The sequence below is a fragment of the Prosopis cineraria genome, unplaced genomic scaffold (assembly GCF_029017545.1).
Source record: "Prosopis cineraria cultivar Desert tree isolate PC_DT_omini unplaced genomic scaffold, ASM2901754v1 PC13, whole genome shotgun sequence".
Classification (NCBI taxonomy): Eukaryota; Viridiplantae; Streptophyta; class Magnoliopsida; order Fabales; family Fabaceae; genus Prosopis; species Prosopis cineraria.
This window is the reverse complement of record NW_026555344.1, coordinates 38,401,195-38,427,789: the sequence shown is the minus strand read 5'-3', so window position 1 is coordinate 38,427,789 and position 26,595 is coordinate 38,401,195. Positions and strand designations below refer to the sequence as shown.

The 26,595-nt window shown below is 32.7% G+C and overlaps 2 protein-coding genes across 2 annotated transcripts; both read left to right on the top strand.

The window, feature by feature from the left end:
- Positions 1-3,410: 3,410 nt before the first annotated feature.
- On the top strand, positions 3,411-9,967 carry LOC129291893 (LIMR family protein At5g01460). Its single transcript, XM_054929445.1, has 14 exons — positions 3,411-4,188; positions 4,310-4,395; positions 5,838-5,953; positions 6,067-6,177; positions 6,562-6,660; positions 6,774-6,896; positions 7,229-7,291; positions 7,374-7,438; positions 8,178-8,287; positions 8,416-8,530; positions 8,649-8,714; positions 8,965-9,075; positions 9,332-9,398; positions 9,486-9,967. Exons 1-14 carry the CDS (start codon positions 3,839-3,841, stop codon positions 9,531-9,533), a joined length of 1,530 nt encoding a protein of 509 aa, XP_054785420.1. The 5' UTR covers positions 3,411-3,838; the 3' UTR covers positions 9,534-9,967.
- Positions 9,968-12,500: 2,533 nt separating this feature from the next.
- LOC129290636 (DNA-directed RNA polymerases II and IV subunit 5A-like) lies at positions 12,501-20,102 on the top strand. The gene is made up of 4 exons (XM_054927461.1): positions 12,501-12,770; positions 16,762-16,941; positions 17,290-17,403; positions 19,797-20,102. Exons 1-4 carry the CDS (start codon positions 12,570-12,572, stop codon positions 19,920-19,922), a joined length of 621 nt encoding a protein of 206 aa, XP_054783436.1. The 5' UTR covers positions 12,501-12,569; the 3' UTR covers positions 19,923-20,102.
- Positions 20,103-26,595: the final 6,493 nt, after the last annotated feature.

The following is a 26,595-nucleotide window of genomic DNA, read 5'->3' as shown; positions in this document are numbered from 1 at the left end:
GAGAACTCAACGTTTGCACTTGTATAATTAAACGAATATAATATATTATTAATAAAATTTGTTGAAATGATATGACGTACCAGAAAAGAATTAAAAACCCAAATGTAAAGTTTTTTTAATGAAAATGAAAAACACATTATATCACTGGGTAGTTTAGAAGGACGTAACAATAAAAAAGACTTAATTTTATTGTGTGTTTAGTTTTCTGTCAGGCAAAAATTAATTTTTCAAAATTTTATGTGGCAAAATTCATATTAGTAAAAGTAGGTTGTTACAATAAAATTTATGTTTGGATATATTTTTTAAAATTTAATTTAGTAAACTGAAAATTAATGATGATTTATGTTTTTAAAATGTGCTTTTGAAATAGAAAAAGGTATTAATTTTTGATGTTTTATAATTTTTATTTTATAAATATGATATATTAAAAATATTTAAAAAATACAATAAAAATTTTAAATAACATCAAATTTAACATAATAATATAATAATAATAATAATAATAATAAAGTTTGGTATGTTGAAAAAAATTATATAATAAATAGTTCCCTTTGAATTATGGAAATGACCTTTTATTCTCTCGCAATATCATAATTTTCTTGATGTCTCTATAAACTTTTCTATCATTAAAGAATTAATATAAAAGATTAAATTATCCTTGCTTGAAATTAAAATCTCAAGCCTCAAAATAGATATTTCGCGCTCTTAATTTGTAAGTTTTGTTCTAAGATTTATAATTTTTTTAAATCACAAGAATTTAAAAGCAACTTATAAGTTTACATTTGAAATTCTGATATTATTCAAGTGTTGCAAATATCAATTGTAATTTACAATTTTTTTTAAAATTAACAAATTTTCTTCTTAAATTTGTAAGAATTTAACAGCAATTCGCAAGTTTGCATTTAAAATCATAATATTTCTTAAGTGTTGCAAATATCAATAGCCATTCATAAGTTTTATTCTGAGATTTACAACTTTTTTTCTTAAATTTGCAAGAAAAAACTTCAACAATAATTCACATTTGAAATCCTGATATTTTTCAGGTGTTGTAAATATCAATTGCTATTCACAAGCTTTATTCTAATATTCATAACTTTTTTTCATAAAATCACAATAATTTAATAACAACTCATAAGTTCGCAAGTGTCTGTCATGAGGCTTGAGATTTTTATTTTAATCAAAGATAATTTAATCTTTTACATTAATTTTTTAATGATAGAAAAGTCTTTAGAGATTTTAAAGAAATTATAATATTTTTAGAGATTAAAATATTATTTAGATAATTTAAATAAATTTTAATATCATTTTTTTTACATGAATAGATACCGATTCTCCTTGAATTCTAATTATATAGCAAAATTTTAAAATCCTGTTTGATTGATTTTGAAAATAGGATAAGGATATAGTAATAATTTTTTCCCCGAATATTGTCTCACCTTAATTGTACTAAGCTGTAAGCCTGTAATTTCTAAACCTATTTTATTGTGATAATTAATTTTAATGAAAGCCAAATTAAAAAGTCAAATATTTTTTACATGTCTAATAATATTAGTAGCTACCATTATTTAACGACCGTGAAATTTGTTTACTTTTTTGGGGTAACAAAATTTGTTAACTTTAATTGCTGATTAGGACCAAAAGGACTACTTATGTCACTATGACATAATCATTAGGAGGAAGGAGGTGCATTTAATTTGCTGTATGGGAATTGAATCACATAAATGTAAAGTTCCTCTTGTCCTTATCATATGACATTTTTTAAAAATATTTTTTAATTTTTAATATAAAAAATTCATTTAAATTTCAATTGAATATAATTAATTATAAAAATAATTAATTTTAATTATAATTAATTATATTATAATGTAATATATTTAGATGCTGTTTTTTTAAAATTAATTTTAATATAATTAAATATATTTAGATAATTTAATCAGAATCAATTTAACTGTACAAATTATCATAAAAGATATTATTTTTTAAAATTAAATTATTAATAAATTTTCATATAATATTTTTAAATTTATTAAATTTTATTTAACACGCAAATGAATTATTGACAAATTATTTATTATTAATATGGTAAAAATGAGAATAAGATAAGCAGGTATAGATAGCTTAACACAAAAATCAATTTTAACCTATTTAATCAATTATCTCATATATATGCTGGTTGGGTAATTTTCTTTTAAAAATCAATTTCCTCCCAAAAAATCGATTCTAGAGATAAACCAAACGGGCAAAAAATAGTTGATGGAGTATATTTTATAATTATTGAGTCAGTGTGTCAAAAGATAACTTTTAGATGTTAGGCCAGTTAATCCACTTATATCTAACATCGTTTAAAGCCCTAAATAATCTAATTTCGTTAGTTTAAGTTGATGTAGCAGCTAGGTGGATTAGTTACTAACAAATTGGGTTGTGAGAAGAGAACAAAACTTCAAATCGAGGGAGACATTTGTGCTCTACCTCACTATGGGGGTTCAGAACAATGCTAAATGGTCTCCACATTTTCTTCCTTTGCTGGGTTATCTTCCTTTGTCGCTGAGATTTTTTTTTTCTTGAGAGCCTAAGGAGTTCACTATTTGAGATATGATTTCGAGCTTGAAGGAGGAGAAAGAAATGGTTGATTTTGAATTTTACAATTCTAAGTTTCTAACTTGGATTTCTATTTTGTTTCTTGTTCTTTGCTCATTCCGTTCCTTGTTCCATGTTGTTGATTTTACTAGTGAAAATGGTTTCTATCATGAAAAAACTTTCCCATGCTTCTATGCCTTCTCTTGCTCGTGCAAATCATAAGTTTCTTGTCCTTTGTTCTTCCGGTCCCTTGCTCCCCATGACATGTGCAATCCACTTAATCTTACTCCAACCCTATCTTGAAAATATCCAAATCTATGAAGTAACTCTGAAAGAATGCTTTAAATTGTGCAGCTTGCTTCTAATAAGCTTCCAAGAAAGAGTGATCATTGTTAGCCTTATCAATTTCCTTCATGGATCGTTATAATGAACTTTGGAATGGATTAACTTCTATCTTGGGCCTAACACATAATTGATGACTCGAATCCAAAGCCCAAACATAGGAAATTATTGGGCCTTTTGATCCGAGAAAGATAAAAGTTAACAGACTAGCCCTGGTAATAGGCAAATAATGATAACCAAAAAAATACAATGATTAACTCGAAAAAAAAAAATGTGTAGCTTGGTTTTGTATTTTTTTTTAAAAACTAATTTATCCTTGATTCTGTCATAGTTCAATGTGGCATTGAATACTGAATGGTTTGTAAAAAAAATTAATAGTGGGAATGAAATTAAAAAGTTCATATGATAAAAATTATGCAGATGATTTTTTTTTTTTTCGCAAAAATTTTCATTCGAAATTGCTCGACCCGTCTTCTCTCGATCGTCGCAGGAACATTCACACGATTCCTTCGCGGCGCGGAGCTTACGGGCGCTTCTGTTTTCACACGATACAACTTACAACGTCGAAGACCACATTGAAAAACACATCCGCGCCTCGGCTCTGGACAGGCTGGTTTGGCAGTGAGATCCATCAATTTACCATAATACCCCCGAACCACCTTCTTCGTCTCTTCCACGCCTCATCCCCTCCCAATTACGTCTGGATGAGGGCAGAAAGGTAGTTTCATCTGTCCTCTATGAAAATCATCGTTTATTCGAATCCTCCTGGAGCGAAGAATCACCTGCAATCGGAGCGAAGTTTCTATTTCCTGGTTCGTTCACACCTGCGAAGCCTGAAACCCTAACACTGAACTATTTGTTCTCGGTTTGATCTCTTCGATTCGATAGGGAATTCGTCGAATCGAGAGCTGAAGAAGCCATGGGCGATTTCAATCTCGCTCTCGTGATCGTTGCTATAGTCGTGTGCATCATCGTCTTCATCTTCAATGTCTACCTGCTTGTTAATTACCAGCATCCCGACGACGTTAACCAGGCCTACTTCCCCAAATTCGTAGTCGTTTTGGGTCTCTCCATCGCCGCGATTTCCATCCTCATGTTACCTGCGGACGTGGCGAACCGGCAGGCGTGCCGGCATGCGATATACAATGGCGCGTGTCATCTCACGTTGCCAATGAAGGATCTGTGGCTGGCGGTCTACATTGCCGATGCTGTGCTCGTTTTCTTCGTTATCCCCTTTGCCATGTTCTACTACGAAGGGGACCAGGACAAGTAGGTAGTTTTGGGTTATTGTATCAATGCGAATGTTTGCGTGCAAAAACATCTATGTTGGGCTGCTTTATTTGGTTTATTGGTTATCGATTTTTGTTGTTGTTCTATAATCTGAGTGCAGGAGTGTTGGCAAACGGATTAAGAGTGCGCTATTGTGGATGGTGACGACAGCTATTGTGTGCGCTCTCGTCCTGGGTATCTTATATGGTGAGCTCTTGTTTCCTTTCTTCTTCTTGTTATAGCCTCTTCCCTTCCTTGGTGTCTCTGTGTTTGATTAATTTATGTGAGCTGATCATGGAAGTTGTTCCGAGGCATCCTAAGTTTTTAAGTACCGGAAAAAAAAGAAGAACCTCTAGCTGTTCTATCTAGGGAATGATTTAACCTACAATAGATTAAGTATAAAAGGTTCAAAGTGGATTAGTGGGAGGAAATAGGGGCCGGATATCATCGAGAACGGAGTGAATTCATGCTGGGCATTTGGGATTTGTAACTCAAGATTTTAGGTTGGCCAAGCTGGCGTGAGTTTCAGCAGCGTATTCACAAGAAGGAGAAGAAATAATTGACATAACCTTGGATTGGCAAATCTACTTTGAAAACATTTTTGTGGAAGTTCTTGGAAAAGGCGTTTAGTTTTGCTTCAAAATGATTGCTGTTGCAAAACTTTGATTTTGATCAAGTTATAAAAAAGGGGTTTTACATAAATTTCAAAACAGTGTCTTAGGAAAGAATAAAGGATGGAGAACTTCTCCTTTGAAGGGTTTCCTATTGAAACGGTTTGTTGTAATTATATGTTTTGAAAAGTAAAAATAAGAGTTAATAACTATTATTTCACACACTCACTATTTATATATGGTTGTTTCATTTAAGGTTCTTTTGAAATTTTTATAATTTGCAATGTGTTTGTGATAGAGATTTATCCTCTTAGTTGATAAATCAGATTAAGACCTATCAAAGTTTTTGTTTTATACATTGTACACACACGGTATGCGTTTAATTTAAATAGATTTTGACGTAATCTAAATAATTGATTTCAAAATTCCTAATGCATGCAATTTGAAGTATACTATATACTGTGAAGGTTGAAGTGCATGGTCATGCATCAATATTAAATGCTTTGGAGATAATCTTCATTCAGCATTGCTATTTATACTGTTACGTGTATCTTCTTGAACTTTGGGAATTTCATTTTGCTTTTCTGATAGACTTCTCTGGGAAACTTGTTTATAAATGGAAATTAATTTACTCAGTATGAAATCTGACCGTTCAGTGGAAAGCCAGTCTCAATCTTCGATTTAATTTGTATCTGGCTGTGGTTTAAATTTAATCCTTGGAGTGATATATTATATTAGGTTGACAAGCATGGGTATGGATCAAAATTAGTTTTTTTTTTTTGGGGAACATGTGCATCGCCATGTATAGTGATTAATCTTACCTCTATTTTCTTGAGAGGTAGGATTGTTATTTGTACTCCGTTATATTTTCTGTGAGAGAATTCTACATGACTCTAGTTACTAAATTAAAATCGTCACTGTAAAATCTTACTTATCAATGAACAATCACTCTCAACCTTGGACAGATATTTTAAATCCATTGTCCCTACTTAAGATTTAACCTATTTCTGACTTTTTTTCCTTTGTGTGATGTAATAGGGCTGGTTGGGAAGGTGGACTTTACTGTTAGGCATCTCTCTTCATCAACAACCTCATTTCCTAGCTCATGGAACTTCAATAGCGGTCAGCAATGTATAGGAAATGGTGTTCATCAGGTCTTGATATTTTATAGTTCATTTTATTGCTATTTTTTTTATTTTTTATTTTTGCTTTTGGAGCAGCTTTTTGGTTTTCTGATTCAGCTTTTTTCACCATGTCCTGAAACCAGTGTTCTGCCTACACTGCCAGTGCATCATCAGAGAGAACATGGACCATGCGTACTACTTTTCCAGAATATGTTGTTGCACTTGCTACTATTGTTGGATCTGTGCTCTTTGCTGTAAGCTCTCATTCCTCATGAAGTTTAATAGTTAAAAAGTTTAAATTCCTGTTCTCTCAGCCTGGTATCAAGCACAATAGAATAAGCTTTTGTTCTTTTTTATTGTGTATGAAAGAAAGTACTTTGTTTTGAGTATTTCCCTATCGCTTGTGAGTAAAGATAATTCTTTCTTTTATATTTGATCCCATGTGGCAAAACTTACCTTATTTTGTCAATACTTAAAAAAAAAAAATAAAATTGATGCTGCATACTATCATTACGCGCTAGAACAAGCTTTCTCTTACAAGGAACTAAACAGCTTTTCATCTGAGATCATATTGTGATATTTTCCCATCAAGTTATGGGGCATAAGAAATTAATCTGTATTTCTACCATTCAATCCAGATATTTGGTGGCGTTGGTATTGCGTGTCTGCCATTGGGACTTATATTCTCATTTATCCGGCGTCCAAAGGCTGTGATTACTCGCTCACAATATATCAAGGTGCTATGTAGTTCTATAGAAGGGGACTCCTGAAATGGTTTATTGCACAAGCATTTCTTTTACCCAATATCCCCATGCTATGTATTTATGATTTGTTTGGTTGGTTACATTAGGAAGCAACTGAACTGGGTAAAAAAGCAAGAGAATTGAAGAAGGCAGCTGAGGCACTTCATCAGGAAGAAAGGAGTGGTTCAAAGGGCAGAAAATTTCGTAAGAATGTAAAGGCAGTAGAAAAGGTAACAAATATTGATGATTTAGGCGTGGCATTTACTAATATCTATATGCATCTGCAATGTAACAATTCTTATTATTTCACGCTTTCACCCTTGATGGCTGTTTTTTTTTTTTTTGGGCTTATGACTTAAAAGGCCAGAGGCTTTTAAAAGTGTAGCTTTTTTTTATTTTTTATTTTTGGATGGCACAGGCTTTGTTTATCATTAATTAATGTGCTGATCTAGCTTGTGTTGCAAAGCTGGATATGTTTTCTTTTTGACTGCACCACAAATGTCTTTGTATCTAGTTTATTCTATTCTGATTGTTTAATCATCTATCTTGCTAAATTTGCCAGGAGTTGTTTCAATTAGAAGAAGATGTCAAGCTTCTTGAAGAGATGTACCCACAAGGAGAAAAGGTAGTAAATCAACGTTGTAACTTTTTAAAGTTATGAGCAAAAATTTTTTAATTTTCCACCAACTGATCCTACTTAAATGCAGGCTGAGACATCATGGGCACTAACAGTTCTTGGGTATCTGGCAAAACTTGTGCTGGGAATTTTAGGGTAAGCTATTGCATATGCACACATAGATTGTATAAAATCCCAAGAAGTGATGATGTCAACTGTATCTGTATACTTTGAATTTCTATAAAAAAAAATAAAATCAAAGCAGCTATTAAGGTGCAATAGAAACATTTTAACATACCATCCCTGACCTAGCTCCCTGTTACTGTGATGACTTTCAAATGACGGGGGAGCTGCTTCAAATTCTACTAAAGTTCCCCTGATACAGAGCCCAATGATAGAGACATCTGTGTGCTCTGTAAGAACTGCTTGGTGCTGAATGACATTGGTTACTTGTACTTGGTTTTGAAAAGCTCCTTGTTTTGATTATGTAGCCTGTCTTTTTTGTCTTTCTCTCCTTATGGGAGGAAATGGTTTGGCTATACTGTATGACCTTTTTCCCCCTCCTTGCGTGTTGAACTATGTAATTTATTGCAAATGGTCTTTTAAAGGGAACAGCTGATGATAGATAGGGTTTTGTGATTAATGATAATCAGTTTACCTTCAAATTGCAAAATATCTGGGGTTCTGTAGACAAACTTTGTTTCTTTATTTAGAACTGGTTTGCTTGATAAAGGATGCTCTTGATGATGATGTTTTGTTCAATTATGCATTCTGGACTTAAGTTGGAGTTCATGCATTGCTAGATATTATGTTCTTTCACCTTAATCAGGACTATTTATGGTTGCAACTCGTATGTTTATTTTTATGAACAATCTAACATCTCAAACTGGAACAGGTTGATTGTATCTGTGGCATGGATTGCTCATATCATTATATATCTTTTAATCGATCCTCCTCTTTCTCCTTTCCTGAATGAAGTTTTCATCAAGCTAGATGATATTTGGGGTTAGTTAAAACACCAATGCTTGTTTGGTCATTTACACACCAGCTAATTACAATTATAGACACAGCGTATTTTAGTTTTTATGTTTTTGCAACTAACATCTAATGTTTATATTCTGCTCTAATTTCAGGTCTTCTGGGTACTGCTGCATTTGCATTTTTCTGCTTCTACCTTCTCCTTGCTGTCATTGCTGGTGCCATGATGCTTGGGCTGAGATTAGTTTTCATTACTATTCATCCCATGAAGTAATTGATTTGTGCTACCATTCTTTTTTTGACGCTTTAAATATGTATTGCTTTCATTCTTTATGACTGCTAATGATTTGAAATTCTTTTTTATTTTTTTATTTTTTAATTTTGGCAGGTGGGGAGCCACTCTGATGAATTCTTTTCTGTTTAATGTGGGACTTATCCTTCTCTGCTCCATTAGGTCTGCATAACCAACACTAAAAATATTTCTGTCAATTTTATCTTTGGTTACATAATTGGAAAATATAGGTTATTATTGCAAATTTAAAGTGGTTGATATTTTAGGCTCTGAATTTCTTGCATAAAAAACGTGAATGAGCAAAGGAAATTATTTCAGTCGTTGTCTGAGTACTATTATTTATGAGTTCGACTGAAAGCATTTGTCATGCTGTGGCTGTATTGCTGAGAATTCTACGGTTTTACTTTTTCAGTGTTATCCAGTTCTGCTCCACAGCATTTGCTTACTATGCCCGAGCAACTGCAGCACAGGAAATATTTGGTCATACCTTGGAATCTCTTCGTGGAATTAAATATTTATACAAGTGAGTTAAGCTGGATCTCTGTCCAATCCCCATTCCCCCAGAGGGGCAAAAAATGAGACTTTTCATTCTGGGCGAGCCTGTAAATTTAGACCCCAATGTGATGACCCCTTATTTTGACCCTCATCTAATGTGGAGTTGAGGCTCGGCCACCTTTATAATTTTCTCGTCAGATTAGTTCTTATACCATTATTCTTAACCAAATGGCATCATTTATGCTTTGCTGATGTAATTTGACTCTCTGGTTATCTCATTACAGGTACAATGTATTTCAGATTGCTTTTGTTGTACTGGCTGGACTGACCTTCATATATTATGCTGCTTTTGTAAGTTCTCTTGATTTTTTTCCCCCTTCCTCTAGTTATTGGTTATCATTCTTGCTGATACAGATGAGTTAACTTGAAATAATTCAGGGATGGAAAAGAAAAAAGCCAAGTGGCAGGTTCCAATTGTCTTCATGAGTTATGGTTTATCAAGGAAGAGTGTCTTCTGGAGTGAAGCCATCAGGGGGTTTCTTGTCCTATAAATCTCATTTGGAGTGATTTTTTTTTATATTGGGATGTGTTTCTGGCCTATTTTTGTTGTTGAGAGCTCTAGAGGAGGCCATAACCATCCATCTGTAGAATCATTTTATGGTGCAGATGAGTCTAATCGATGTGGATGCCTGCCAGTGCTGCCATAAAATGAATGGCTGCTTCTTGTCACGCCCTTGTATCTATGATTCCTTTGTTTGATTTGTGCAACACAACTTTTTCTTTTCTTTTTTTTTTTCTTTTCTGGGAATATAATTGAAGCTGTCATGTGAATGAGTCAGACTGGGTTTCTCTAACACTTTGATGTAGTGCAGACCCTTTGCTAAATAGAAAATTGTGTATGAGCCAGTGTTTTTAATCAACTACTTTGTCTGTCTCAATTTTGATATTTTCACTCTTTAAACATTACACTAAACAGGCCTCATGTATTTCTTTACGCACATTTTGGTGTGTGTTTAGTTGTTTGAAAACTCTTCCCTCAGATTTTATACATTTTATTCGCTGGTAAAAAAAAAAAAGATTCTATACATTTTATTTAAGTCAAATTCCTTATTTTAATTGAGTCACATATTCTTGGGTTTTTGTTTCGGATTTAGTTTTAGGGAGTGGCATAAATTTATTTATTCAGGGAGCGTCTTATGTGATGCAATAACAACTGTTAATTTAATCGAACATTTGAAAGAAATTTTATTATATGATATTTAAAAAGTATTAAATCTCAATTTTTTTTTTTCAAGGAGGAAAAAAGTTGTTAGGGGTTGATGATTATTTTAAATTTTTAAAGAAATGTAGTTTGATAATTTTAAAGTATTGATGAAATTTAATGATTATTATTGAGACATTTATTGAGTGAGTTCACTGGATCCAAATTTATCTGCATTAATTGTATAAGGTTATTTTATAGTTGGTTCAGGAGAGAGCAAATAACAAGGAATCTTGATTTCTGAGGGGGGAAAAAAAATGACCTTGCTATATTTTTGATATTAAAATTAAAATTAAAATCTTAAAATATTAATCACGTTCCGTTAAATTTAAATCCTAATCACTACGCGTGTAAAGACAAGGATGCTTCAGTTTTTGTTCAAAGGCAACATGTTAGTATTACAATTTCATTAATTCACCCAAAAATATTTAACTCACAAAATATAATTTAATTTAATAAAACAGATATTAAGAAAAATTATATTTTGTGACAAAACTTGTCAAAACAAAAATATAAACTTAAATTATAATGTAAGTATATACATGATAGATATAGCTTATCTTATAATTATTTAATATCAATCTTTAAATTATATAATATTTATTAAATGTTTTAAATTGTAATTTTTACTTTTCTTTAAGGGTGAGACTTAGATACTTAGCCTTATATACTCAATATACCTTTATTCAATCAAATTAAAATAAATATATTTAATGTGTTAATAATATTAATAATAAGAATTTGTTATTGAATAAATAATTTATAAAAAATTAACATGTCTTAATTTAATTAAAAATGATCACTTTAAATATATAAGTGTATAAGATTAATTGTCTTAAATTTATAAGCTTTCCCTTTTATTTTATTATATTTTATTATCCTTATTTAAAATATATAATAATTATATTTTAATCTAATCACCATTGACTGTTGAGTATTAACTAGTGCCTCGAAATAGGGCAATAAGCGGAGCGGAAGTAGGACGGGTAGGAGAAAGAATTTTAATAATAAAAGGTAATGCATTTAATTAATGAAAAATAATTGAAAGCATCATGAAATTCAAAATCATAATTTAAACAAACCCATGAAAAAATGATTTCACTAAATATACAAATATTAAATAAATATTTGACTCAAAACAAATAACATAAAAAATTAACAATTCAAAAGGGATAAATAAAAATATAAAGAAAAAAAAAGCATCTCCCCATTGCTCTAAAAAGGCCTAGAAATTCCATAAACCCCAGTTTCCGGGAGACACATTCGGATTCGGTTATACAGTTATAGTAACGAATAATTCCATCAATCTTTACGCATGGTTTTTTGGGAGAATTTCAGTTAAGGCCTACAGTAGCTACTTAATTATAGATGTGTTCAAAAAATTTTAAAATTTTAATTCAATTTAAGAAAGAAAAGTCAAGAATTTTAACAGTAAAATGACTAAAATACCCTTAACTTGTTATGCAAATTAGTTGTTGCTAATTTTTTTACTTCACTTATTAATTTACTAATATAAGTTACAAATTATATGAGTTGACATGTTAATAATTATATAAGATTTGACATCAATTATTCGTAAGCAACAACATCAGTTGTTAAATTGTTAGCTTTACTTATTAGTTTACTAATATCAGTTATAAATTACTAATAGATTTTATAATTTATTAATATCATTTGTAAATCATTGACATGTTTTGTAATTTACAATTAATTACAATTAATGTTAGTAAATTAATAAGTAAAATTAACAACTTAACAAATTAACAACTAATGTTACTAATTGTTTGACAAATAAATGTAATTTACAAGTGATAATTAACAAAAAAAGTAAGAAAATAAGTGATTTCGCATAACAAGTGAAGGGTTTTTTGATCTTTTTTCTTTTAAATTGAACTAAAATTTCAGAATTTTTTTAAACCTACCTATAATTAAGTAGCTATAGTGGTCCTTAAATGAAATTCTTCCTAATTTTTTTAAATATTTTTTATTTTATTTTATGTCACATACATGTGGATACGACTGATTTCAAAAGAATCATGTTAAATCTTCACTTAATTTCTCCCCAAATCTTCAGCACACATCGTTGATATCCTCCATTATTATTTTTTTATTTAAATTTTTTATTCTAAAAAAGAAGTCCTTTATTTATAATTTGTTTTCTCCTTGTAAATCCCTATGCGGCCTCTCACAGGGACATACTCTTCCCGCCACCACCACGCAGAGATCATCCAGGAAGGCTTCATTGCAACCAAGAAGAAAAGATGGTTCTCTCAGAGGACGAATTCAATAGGCTTTACAAAGTCAGAGGGATAGTGATGCACATGCTGTCGATTAGGGGTTATCTCGTTACAGACTTTGAGATTAACATGTCGAAGAATGAATTCAGGCATAAATTTTCTGAGAACATGAAAAGGGAGGACCTCGTTATCAATAAAGCTAAGAAAGATAATAGCTCCGACCAGGTATTATTACTCTCATTCTCATTTTCTGCTTCCAGCTTTTTTTCTTTCCTACTGGGGGTTAAAGGTAATGTCATGTTTGGGGGGAATCGTTCAATTCTTTTGGTGCTTATGTCTGATTGAACTCCACAGGCTGATGCTGAAACCTTGCCTTTAGTGACAATTAAAACTTTTTACCTTAACTGGAAAGAATCTTGTTTTAACCATGGATTTCATTATGATATTACCAGAGGACTACATTGAAAAGAAGAATAATTGTGAATGCCCAGCATAATAATGTCAGCTTAAGCATCGGATTTTCTGTGTTATCATGGCTTTTTCTTATAGGACTCCAATCACGTGCATAATGTATTTTAGTTTTTTCCTGTGGACAACACTTAAAACTTATACATTTAATATGCTTTTATTAAATTGGGTCAGAATACGTGGGTTTCAAATTTAAAATCAATTTAACTATATTGATAGTAAAAGTTACTCCTACAATAAATAATCCATGAATAAATTCATTTATCTTGTGATATATCAAGCATAAAAGTCCCCCCCCCCGGTCCAGTCTCATCAGACCTATGTCACGCATAACTTAGCTAGTATGAAGAATCAGCCAAAATCTCTACTTGCAGTTCAATATTATGCAGTCTGTAATAGCTAACAAGATTATGTTAACATTATGCATGTTGTATGTTGAATATCCAAAGTCATAGTTAACATTATGCAACTCCGCCTATGTTTATAGCCGGTCTCAAGCCCGGGTAAAGGAGGAGGGTTGTGTTAGGCCATCAACAGCTAATGTAAAAATTTGTTGAATCTATCATGAACATGGACAATAGACGTTATAATGTTAATGCTAGGTCGTTGCCCGTAAGTAACGCGCTGCATGGCTCGAGTACAGTGATAAGTGAGTTAGAGCCGCTGCATCGGCGCCCGGATGTAGTGTTAAATGAGCAAGAGCTATCGTGTCATTCTGGACGCACACGGCTAAAGAAGTTAGTCCATAAGAGCAAAATTAGATTTGGTACTTGGAATGTTGGGACATTAAATTGTAAATCTGTAGAGGTTGTAGGGGTTATGATTCAAAGGAAAATCAATATCCTTTGCTTGCAAGAAACAAAATGGCGTGGAGAAGGAGCTAAGGATATTCAAGGTTTCAAACTTTGGTATACAGGAAAAGTAAGTGCACGCAATGGAGTAGGCATCATTGTAGATAAGGAGTGGAAGAAGAACGTTGTAGAAGTTAGCAGAATTGGAGACAGAATTATTTCTTTAAAAATGATAATTGGACGTGAGACTGTTAATATTGTTAGCGCTTATGCGCCGCAAGTCGGGACAGAAGCCAGTCTTAAGGAATTATTTTGGGAGGATCTGGAGGGGTTGATTCGACACATACCACAGAGTGAAAAGATTTTTATTGGAGGAGACTTTAATGGGCATGTCGGGAGGGAAGCTGGTCAGTATGCGAGGGTGCATGGTGGTTTTGGTTTTGGAGAGCTAAACAATGAAGGGCAAACTCTTCTTGATTTCTCATTGGCGTATGATTTTAAGATTGCCAACACTTGTTTCAAGAAGAGAGATGAGCATCTCATCACTTACAAAAGTGGAGCCTCAAGGTCGTAGATTGATTTTCTTTTGGTTAGGAACACAGATAGAAAACTTTGTAAAAATTGTAAGGTGATCCCTGGAGATGCTGTAACGACACAACATAGGGTCCTAGTCCTTGATGTGTGTATTATAAATAAAATCCAAAAACGTCGACAAGTAGTAACACCAAAGATTAGGTGGTGGCAATTAAAAGGTGAGAAGCAAGATATTTTCAAGCGAAATCTTTTGGATAAAGGAATTTGGGATTCTCAGGGAAGTGCTAACATCATATGGGAGGATATGGCTAAAAAGATACGGGAGGTTGCAAAAGTAGTTTTGGGAGAATCGAAAGGTTCTGGTCCGAGAGATAAGGAGTCTTGGTGTGGAATAATAGTGTACAGGACAAAATCAAGTATAAGAAGAACTGTTTTAAAGCCATACATTTGTGTAACAATGAGGAAAATTGGGAGAGGTACCGTATGGCTAAGAAGGAAACTAAGAGAGCTGTGGGTGAAGCTCGTTCCAAAGCTTTTGAAGAATTTTATAAGAACCTTGAGATGAAGAAAGGAGAGCAAAATATTTATAAGATTGCCAAGAGTAGGGAAAGAAAATCAAGAGATCTAGAACAGATAAGGTGTATTAAGGATGAAGAGGGAAGAATTTTAGTTACAGATGATGAAATTAAAAATAGATGGGAGACTTATTTTTCTAAACTTTTCAATGATGGAGAGGATTCATCTAGTAACTTGGAGGATTTAGTAACTGGTGAAGGAGAACAAAATTTGTCATTTTATCGAAAAATACGTGATAAGGAGGTAAAGGAAGCTCTTAAGAAAATGGCAAATGGTAGAGCTAACGGACCTGATTGTATATCTATCGAAGCGTGGAAATGTTTAGGTGAAGAAGGGGTGAGATGGTTAACTAAGTTATTTAATGTGATTTTACGGTCCAAGAAAATGCCTGATGAGTGGAGGAGAAGTACATTAATTCCTATTTATAAAAATAAAGGAGATATTCAGAATTGTACTAACTATAGAGGGATTAAACTCATGAGCCACACAATGAAATTGTGGGAGAAAGTAATTGAGCACAGGTTGAGATTGGAGACAAGTATTTCTGAGAATCAATTTGGTTTTATGCCAGGTAGATCAACTACAGAGGCAATTTATCTACTAAGGGGATTAATGGAAAAGTATCGTTGTAAAGATAAAGATCTACACATGGTTTTTATTGATTTGGAAAAAGCTTATGACCGTATACCAAGAGAAGTGCTTTGGAAAGTGTTGGAAAAAAAGGGAGTACGGATTGCTTATATTAAAGCCATACAAGATATGTATGAGGGGGTAAAAACTAGTATAAGAACGCCTAGTGGTCAAACAAAGGATTTTCTTATAAAGATTGGACTACATCAGGGATCATCTCTGAGTCCTTATTTGTTCAACTTGATTTTAAATGTTTTGACGGAACATATTCAAGAGGAAATCCCGAAATGTATGCTCTTCGCGGATGATATAGTTCTTATAGCAGAGACAAGAGAAGAGGTTAATTGCAAACTTGAGTTATGGAGGAGGACATTGGAGTCGAAAGGTTTTCATCTGAGTAGAAGTAAGACGGAATATTTATATTATAAATTTGGTAAAGGACTATTCGAAAATAATTTGGAAGTGAAATTGGGAGATCAAATTATACCTCAAGTGGAAAAGTTTAGATATTTGGGAGCCATTATTCAAAATGATGGCGAAATCAGTGGAGATATTTCACATAGAATTCAAGCTGGGTGGTTTAATTGGAGAAAAGCTAAAGGAGTTATTTGTGACCGTAAGGTGCCTAATAAACTTAAAGGAAAGTTTTATCGTACTGCTATCAGACCGGCAATGTTATATAGTAGTGAATGCTGGGCTCTAACGGGACAGCAAGAGCATAAAGTTGGAGTAGCAGAGATGAGAATGTTACGATGGATGTGCGGACATACACGTAAAGATAAAATTCGAAATGAGCATATACGTGAAAAAGTGAGAGTGGCACCTATTGAGGAAAAAATGGTAGAAAATCAGTTGAGATGGTTTGGGCATGTACAAAGAAGACCAAGGGAGGCACCAGTGAGAAGAGTGGAACATATAACTTTGAGTCCGATTAAGAGAGGTAGAGGAAGGCCTAAGAGAACACTCTTGGAAGTTGTTGAACGTGATCTCTTAATTAATAATATTTCTAAAAGCTTAATAAATGATAGAACACAATGACGTCTTGCAATCCATGTAGCCGACCCCACCTAGTGGGATAAAGGCTTGTTGTTGTTGTTGTTGTTGTATAGTTAACATTATGCAGTCTGTAACAGCTAACAAGATTATGGGCACATGATTAATGTGCATGGTTTCTTTTTCTCCGTGTTTAATGTTTCAATTGGTTGCGCTTGTACCAGATCTATGTTTTTTTCCCTGACGAAGCTAAGGTTGGAGTTAAGACAATGAAGACATACACCAACCGCATGAAATCAGAGAATGTATTCAGAGCAATCTTGGTTGTTCAACAGAATTTGACTCCGTTTGCCCGGAGCTGTATTGCTGAAATATCTTCAAAATTTCACTTGGAGGTTTTTCAGGTGACAATTTACTTAGTGATCTTGAACTTGAAAAATGAAAACTGTCAATCTTGAGCCATAGCACTAGATTTCTTATGCAGCTTTCTTTCCCTCTCCCTTGAGCTGAATTCCTGTCAATCCTCTTAGTTGGCTTCTCTTCTAAATGAAGATTGAATATGTTAGAGATTGTTTCAGGAGCTTTGTTCTCGATCTGATGTTAATTTCTCAGTTGGTGGGTTATTTATTTTATCTTGCATTTAGGAGGCCTTGAAAGCTAGAAATTTGGCGGATCTGCTTTCTATTCTTAAACTTATGTTTTATGTGTGTGTGGAATAACAAGTTCTTTAAAAAGTAGCTCCATTAATACAGGAATCAGAACTACTGGTCAACGTAACAAGCCATGACCTTGTTCCTCGTCATGAGGTGCTTACTGACTTGGAGAAGAAAACGTTACTCGAGAGATATACTGTGAAAGAAACTCAGGTCAGTATGTTAAAACTTGATTTCAATGCGAGTACTTTTGAGGGCATCTTCTGTGGCCTTTTTTCTTTTTGCTGATATTTGGTTTTATATTGATTTTCTGTTATTGAGAGGATGAGATATCCTTCAATCTGGTCATAATACTAATTCTGCCATTGGCCTTGGCCTTGCCAATTTTTCTCTCAACTGTATTATATGGGAAAAATATCAGGTGCCCAAGAAACCTTTACGTTTCATTTAGATTTATTGGAAGAAATCAGGGTGCCAAATACTCGGTTAAATTCCGTCGCCTTGGGCCTTGCTAAAATAATAGGAAAAAAACACTTTGTGGTCCAACACAAGGAATCTAAATACATAAAAGTTCCATAAAATAACAAAATTACTCTAAAATCTAATGTCTTTTACTGAAATTGTCAATTTACTATATTGAATCTATCAATTATTATTAGATAGTTGTTAGTGCAGTTATTCAATTGACAACTAAGCAGTAATAATTATCAACTATTCTGTTGTAATTGAGAACTTTAGTAAAAGATACGAGACGTCAGGATAATTTTATGATTTTAAGGAATTTTTCTGTATTTAGATTGCTTATGTGGGATTTGAGAGTGATTTTCTCAGAATAATATCACAGGGAAATTTGCTTCTTGTTCTTGTATGCATACTTTAGAAGTTATGGAACCAGACCATGCTCATCTGTACACTAACATTGAGTTGGGACATGGTACAGGGTGTCTTTGTGAACTTGTCATCTGTATGAGGTGACACTGACGGTTGGGAAATTTTTCTAATGATTTAGAAATAGTCATCTATAATAAGTAAAAGTAAAAACACAAAATGTTTGGTCCTATAGTTTTATAGTGTTTTACTTTTAATTTCTACAATTTATTTTTGTTGTTACCAATCCCTCTAATTTTTACTATCCATAATATTAGTACCTTCAATCATTAATGGTGTTAAATTCTCTGAATGTAATTAACACCATTAAGTACTATGCTAAGTTGTTAAATTTTATTCAGTTAGCATATATGACTCAGCATTTGTTGGAATAAAAAAAACAAAAAAAAAACAAAATAATTGAGCTGTAATAAAAATAAGAACAACATACTCGTGCATGACCCAAAGAAAGAAAGGAAAAAAAAAAAGGAAAGAACAATATACTCGTGAGACCTCTCGTTCGCGGCGTTAGGCCACTCAACCGGTGGACCCCCACAGCCAAATCTGAGTCGGACGCCGAAGAGCTCATCGGACGGAGACGGAAACTCGCCGGAATAGTGAAGGTGGGTCCCAATCGTTGACGGAGCTACGTGTTCCAGCCAAATAGGGAAATCGAACCGCAAACAGGGAAAAAGTCTGCTTCAGCTTCAGCTTTAGTTGTGAGATATGACTCTATCTCTCAACTTTTGAATTGTCCTACTCTGTAATGGAGTTTCCTCTCACATTCCCAACCATTCAGCAACCACATTGTTTGCTGCAGCTCTCGCCCACTGCTCCTCCAAGCTCTGCGATTTTCAACCTAGGAAGAAAATGACGTCCTTTGACACCACTAGGCTCTCTGTACGCTGCGTCGAGGCTTCCGCTGAGCAAAATGGCGATACAATAGAGGAGGGAGAGAATCGCGTCGGGTTCACGAACCTGGCTATGGAGGTCACCACATTGAATTGGAATTTCAACAAAGCTGATTTCCCCGTTTAGGAAAAGATTGGTGCCGTCGTCAGGGTCAGCTATGGCATCGGAGATGGATGACCTGATGACCTCCCTTTTTCACCGTCGTCACCCGTTGATCGCGCGGAATGAGATGAGTGGTTGATGGGTTTGAATGAGATTGTGCAGATTAAGGAAGAGATGAGGGAGGTGAGTGGTTCATGGGGTCTGAATGGGTTAGACTGAGATGAGTTGACCCAGCTCAAATATTTTGTTTTTTTCTTTTTTCTTTTATTTTTTATTTCAACAAATGTTGAGTCATATGTGCCAACTAGACAAAATTTAACACCTCATCATAACATTTAACAGTGTTAATTACATCTCAATGAATTTAACACTGTTAATAATAGGAGGAACTAACATGAATGGTAGAAATTAGAGGGATTGATAGCAATGAAAATAAATTATAAGGATTAAAAGCAAAATTTCATAAAATTATAGAGACCAAACATTATATTTTCTCTAAATAAAGAGATGAATATGCTTGAGTACAATTTTTCTAGTTTTATGCATTTTAACTTGAATTGGATCTGATGCTAAAAGGCAGAACAATGAATTTCATGCTTGCAAAGCTACTTAATTTCTCTGAACTTTTTCTAAATATCTCAAATGAAGATTCTGTCTCATATTTTGATCCTGTTTAAACTTTAAATCTAAATAGACACTAATGTTATATATTCTTCTTCTTTCAGCTTCCTAGAATTCAGGTCACTGATCCGGTTGCTAGATATTTGGGAATGAAACGTGGACAGGTTGTTAGGATCAGCCGAAAAAGTGAAACTGCTGGCATATATATAACTTATCGATACGTCGTATGATTAACCTGATGATTCTATTAGATATGTTCAAAACTAAATGTTTGAACTAGACATTTCTCTGAACTTTGATTTAATCCTGATGTTGTCCTTTCAAATTCAACATTTATTACCATATAACATAATTGATCTTATGGCAATGCGGCAAAAAAAATGCTATAACGACACAAAAAATTAAGTAGATCTTGTTTGCATGGAACAAAGTTCAGTTCTTGCAATTCAATGTTGGATTGATATTACGCTATCTCCATTCCTTCATAATTGATATTAGATAATATAGGCAACCAAACAATAGCTCATAATAATTTTAAATCTCATGGTGTGTTATCTCGTGGAGAACAACACTAATTGATGAATTGAAAGAAAAATCAATTCATAAATTTAATTAAGTCTTCTAAATACAAATGGCTTAACTAGATTTCTAAAAATCTAAATGATGTAATCTTAGTTAATTTAAGATTCCAAATGAATAGATCATATCCTTAATGGATATATTTTATCATTATTTGAATTTAAGACAAAACAAAACTAATTTTCCTAAATTTAAGGGCAAAAAATAATGACTATACTTAGAGCCGATAATTCGAGCAGGCAGGGCTTAAAGTATTCTATCTTTTTAAAAAAAGTTCATATAGTCAAATCTCGTCTTAACTTTTTTTAGTTGAGCTCGGGGTGGCTCATTGGGCTTGACCAAAATTATCGACTTTACACATATAGAGGTAGTGGCCAAAATTCATGCTAAGCTTATTCAGGTCAAACTTAAATTATCCTACTCTTTTAAAAAAACCTACATAGTCAAATTCGGCTTTAAATTTCTTGGGCAGCTTTAATTACCAGCTCTAACTAAACTAATTAGGTTTATGGGCCTGATTACCTTGGGTTATGACCAATATGCTAAGAGTCTTTCTTGGATATTCTAGAATTTCATTTGCTTTTAGGACTCCTTAATCATTTAGAACATCCCTAATTAATAAATTTAGAGTTTCTTTCATCCTCTTGGCTCTATTAGTCCTTTAATGCCTTGCAATGAATCAAGGGTATTAAATGTTAGATTCTAACTTGTCCCTTGATTCTCATCATTTTCTCCCTCTTGAAAAGGATTCATCCTCGAATTACATGTATCAAATAAAGAAATGTTTACAAGATTATGGGCTACTTTACCTCCTCAAAGTGTATACTTATGTATTGGGCCTATAATGTGGCTTCCACTATGTATTATAGAATATTGAATATAAATCGCTTTACTTGAACTTTCCTTTACTTGCATGACTTGACTTGGGATAACTCGATGATATGGCATGCCACCGAGGACTTTATTGCTACATATACTATCATCTATGCTATGTAGGATGCCATCTTGGATGCTACCTAGGATGATATCTTGGATGCCAACTAAGTTGCCATCCAAAATCACATCATTATCCTCTTCTTAAAGAGGAATCGTCCTCATCTCTTGAGTATTTACAAATAGTGAGCTTGTATATTTATTATCTACTTCGATTAATGCATAATTAAATCCTTGTAATGAAGAACTAATATAACTAGAAAAAGAATGATTAAGAATGTTAATGCATGAAACTTTCTCAACCTCTCCCTTTTGTTCTTTTTTAGCTTCTGGCTCATTTTCTTTATTTTTCTCTCCTTCTTTTTCATTCTCTTGTTCTTCTCTCTCTAACTCATATTCACTTTCTTGAATATTTTCACTCAAGTTACTCATACTCATATGTTCACTTTTCTCTTTATGTTTGAGGGGATTTACTTTAACTAAAAGTATGATACTTGAAATAAGAAAGTCTCCTTCTATGCATTTATTTACATGATTTTCAATATTCAAGTTTTCTTCTTCTTTTGATGATTCAACTACTCATTATCAAGGACAACAATAGCCATAGATTCAATCTCCTTTGAATTGGTGCTAGTTTTTGAACTTTTCTTTTTCTTGAGTTCTTGTTCTTTCTCTACTTAAGGTTTCACCCATAGGGAAGAAATGGTAACCAAAGTTTTAACTATTGATATGCCTTCTTTTAAGTTAAATGCATTACTGAAATGAGGCATGCCTTCATATTTATCCTCATTACTCGTGTGCTCGCTATAACATTCCCCATTATCCTTAAGAATTATAGCTTGCTTGTTGGGACATTGAGAAGTAATATGCCTCTTTTCATGACATGTATAGCATTTGAGAGAAAATGTTTTAGTAGTAGAAGATATTCTAGAATTAAATACCTTACCACCATCATATTTGGACTTGGATTCTTCCTTAGCCTTAGGCATAGACTCAAATTCTTCCTAGGCCTTAGAATCATTTAGTTTGGAGGTTGATTCTGAGTCTCTCCAATTAAAAGTTAAAGGTTTTAATCATTTTTCCTGAAACTTTTTCTCAATTTTGATGGCCTTGTGTATAAGCTCTTCCTTTTCTACAAAGGTATAAATGTACATATTTAATTTGTTTATGATTTTTAGCCTAAGTCCAGTAATAATTTTTAGGTATTTGAAGCTTTATCATCTTCATATACTCCAACTCACATCTTACGTTGATCAAGCTTATGTGTGTTCTCCTTAATGACCATTAAACCTTAGTTGAACAACTACATCCTTGTTTTTAACTTCTTGTAGTAGTAGTCGGGCACATACTTGTTTCTTATATATTTCTTAAGCTTTTTCCAACACTTTGAAAGCTCTTTGTCAATGATTGTAATGCCTTTACAACATTACGATTCAACACCCCTATTCCATTTAAGTTATTGTATATCACATGAAATCAATTAATTTAAAAGGTTGGGATCCCATAAAATCTTTTAGAAAACCATTTAACATTGTTTAAAATACCTATATATGCTCAGTGGAAGTATAGGGACAACATATACGGCATAAAAAGGGAAAACAAATGAAAAACATTGAGTTAAGGCAAATTGAGCTATATGCTGTAGCATGTGCACCATGCAACATGGTGCACTTATTAGATTTTGCTATCAAACAACACATCTGACACAAACTTTAAATGTGCACCGTTTTTTCATAGATATTCGATTAAGGTGATTCAAGCGCCCATATGAAATTTATTTCAAAATCTAACTAATAACATTGCTTTCCTTAAAATCCAATATCTCATTTGAAAATTAGACACTCAGATGTAAAATGACCTTTTTAAGTCAATTTCACTAACCCAAGTGCCCTAATTTCAAACCACGTGTTGTTAACATCTAAAATTTTATGTTATTTCATCATATTTTCCTTAGATTCTAATTCATTTTGGTTCAATTGTATATGTTTTTATTGCCCAAATTAGAAAAATGTGTATTTTGTTTTAGGTTTGTATTCTTGGCTTTGATTTGATATTTTTGGCTAAATTTCACGTTATTTTGGTTGAAGTTTTGATTAGAAGCATTTCTGGAGCTTTATGAATGTTTTTGAAAGGCTTTTGGATGAAGAAATCAAGCACAAAATGAATGATTTTTATTAGCTGCAAAAACAGTGTAAAACTGTCAAAGCCGTTCCAAAGTTGTGACTTTTTTTCACGACTTTTATCATTGTCAAAAAAACACTGTGTTTTATTTATCAGAAATTGAATTGCTAGGACATATATATGTTGAAAGCTCAATTCAGAATGTATTCTTCAAACTTTTAAACACATTTGGAGCTTGGTTGTGTTGGGGTTTGGGCATTAAAAGAGTTAGGATCAAGAGATTGAAGCTTTGAAGATATTTGGAGCTCATTTTATTCAGTTTTTCTATTCCTCTTCCCTTTCCTCTCTTATAATCTGAAATGGGTCCACTTATTTTGTATATTTATAGCTTGTGGATGATTATGAGTAGCCAAACCCTTTGTTCTAGGATTATTTGAAACTCTTGTATGGATTAACATTATGTTCCTCCTCTCTTTTTATGATTAATGATATATATGTGCTTATTTTACTCTTTTCTTAATGCTTCTAAGTGATTGGCCATCATTTAGATGTTGGGTTCACTTAATTGATGCTTGAGAGGGCTAGGTTGAGTGTAGAACTTATGTAAAATTGTGCAAGAACTTGATATTTACATGTTGAATGGATGGTTTTGCTAGTAAAATAGAGATATACTTGCTAGCTTTACATAGCCACATTAGGGTTGGTGTTTAAAATTGAGTTTTATTAATTGTAATAAGAAATTGAGCAATTAATTTAACTAAACACTTGTTCATGACTTGAGAGAGCTTGTCCAAGTATTTTTAGAACCCTAAGTTAGCATTTATTTTCATTGAAAGCATTTATGAGAGGAGGTAATTTTGGTGTTATGAAATATAAGGGGGATAAATAATCCTATGTCTCAATTTGTATTTGAAGTTTGTGAATCAATCACTTTCTTTATTTTCTAGTGTTAGTTTCATTTGTAAAATCATTTTTACCTAAATATGTGTAGCTCAACTTGATTGAATTTGCTTAGTCTTTTATTTGATCATTGTTTTTGAACAAATCCTCGAAGAAACGATACTTTACTTTCATTATATTACTTGCTACAACCTGTGCACTTGCTGTAAGCAACACGTGTCATTTGCCATTTTTAAGACTTTGACCACATTCAATAGGACACTTCACACCTAATTAAGCATTTACATAGTTAATATCCCGCTTATACATAAGTTTGGCCATCAAGTTGCCCTTATAACACATTTGGGCAAAATCACCCATTCACACACATTTATACATTTGGCCAAATGTTACACACTTTCACACCGAACATATGTGTGTGTATATATATACATACATGCACTTGACACCATATCTCAGCCCTTGATTAGAAAAAGTTTGCGCACATCACATGAATATACATATTGTTCTAAGTTTTATACAATTGTATAAGTACATTTGACTACTCATGTTTATGAAATCCTATGGCAACTTATATTCAACAAGATTATAAACTTAGGTTCATTACACTTACTCTATTAGAAAATAAGTAGTATTACTACTCTTGGCCTGACTCTTTCCCTTTAGAGTTCCCGACGTTGGGTTATGTAAAAATGATAACCATGGGTGAAATAAACATATCTAACTAAAAAAATTCATCCAATGTCCACTAATAAGATTAACTCTAAATAAGTATTCAAAATTATTTACTTTTTTTCGTAATTAATAAACTTATACACATGTATATCTAAATACTTATAATGATTTTCTACCAAAATCAATAACATACTCGCATGACCATCTATCCATTGAGTCTTTAAGCTCCCCAATTGAACCCATAGGTATTATATCCCACTTTTTGGACTATGTATTCCCTCTTTCATACACACATGATAAAGGTGTTGTTGACTTTTAACTACATCCTCATAGCCACTAAAGAGTTGCCAGACTACTCGAATGTCCTATAGTAATAGTCTTAAATATGTTGCTATACTGGAGGTCTCACAGTGCTAGCTTGACCATATGGATTTTTTTTTTCACATATCTCCACCCATTCAAGGTAAACTCCTATCATCTAACATGATCATGCTACTTTTACACACATATAGTCCCATTCACACATTTTGTACAATAACTTTCTTAAAGAAAACATTTTGAAAGTCATTTCAATTTATAATCAAATTCTTTTAATGCTAAAACTCGTTAAAATGTGCAATTCCAAACACAACAATGATTTTGATAATAAATTACACTAGCATTTACTTGTAAGTAGTTAAACTAATTAACAAACATAATAAATTTTTTGGTTACCTTAACTTTCCTATTTAGAAAGGTTACTCGTGGTGCTATTAAAATCCTTAACTTCCTTTCTTGCTAAACAACATACAAATTACGCCAATCTACACAAATTAATACTATAAATTAATTATCAAACTGACTAAAAGTACTAATTTTCATATTCAAATGTAACATCTTGAGTCTTCAATCTAGGAATTTTAAGTGTTTAAAAGCATAGAATGGTAATTTTAAGTGAATTTTTAATTAATGACATTTATGGAATACTAATATAGTTTTTGAATTCTTAAATAGCCTTAGAAGAAGGCTAGGTTAAAGTTTAAATAGGCTATGGTATAGAGAGAAGTTTCAATTGTGGTAAGACTCTTTCTGCCATGTGCCACGGCAGACACATCAATGTACTGTGGTGCACATGCAAAATCAACACTTATTAGTTCATGAAAATAGACCCGAAATCAAAAGTGGGGTAAGTGAAATTGTGAGGAAGCGATGGGAGATGACTAGTAACTATTAGGGCACAATCTTTGAACCATTTTGAATGCATTTTGGAGCTTGTTTATGGTTAAGTAAGTTTTCTACCCTCTTCCTTCCTCCCATATCCAAAATTTTTGACTTTTGGGGTAATGGGGGCTTTGATCTCAGTTTTCTTGGGTTTAGACCGAACCCATTAACTTAGAAAAGGTCTTGAGTTAAACCAAATCTCTAACCCTAGGTTTATGAGTTTAGTTTGGATTTATAATTTTTGTTGAGGGTTTGAATAAATCTTAGGTATAATTTGAGAGTTTTTGAACAATGCGGATATTGGGTTAATAATTTTGGTATGTTTGAATGCTTAATAAGATTGTTGGAGTGTTTTGAAAGGGTTGATGTTGTTAAATAAGAAATTTGAGAGTTATGGGTACTTGAAACCTAGTGAATTTGAGGTTTATTCGGAATGATAATTGATAATTGTCACTTAATTATGTAGATTAGAAATTGTTCGAGTATTATTATACG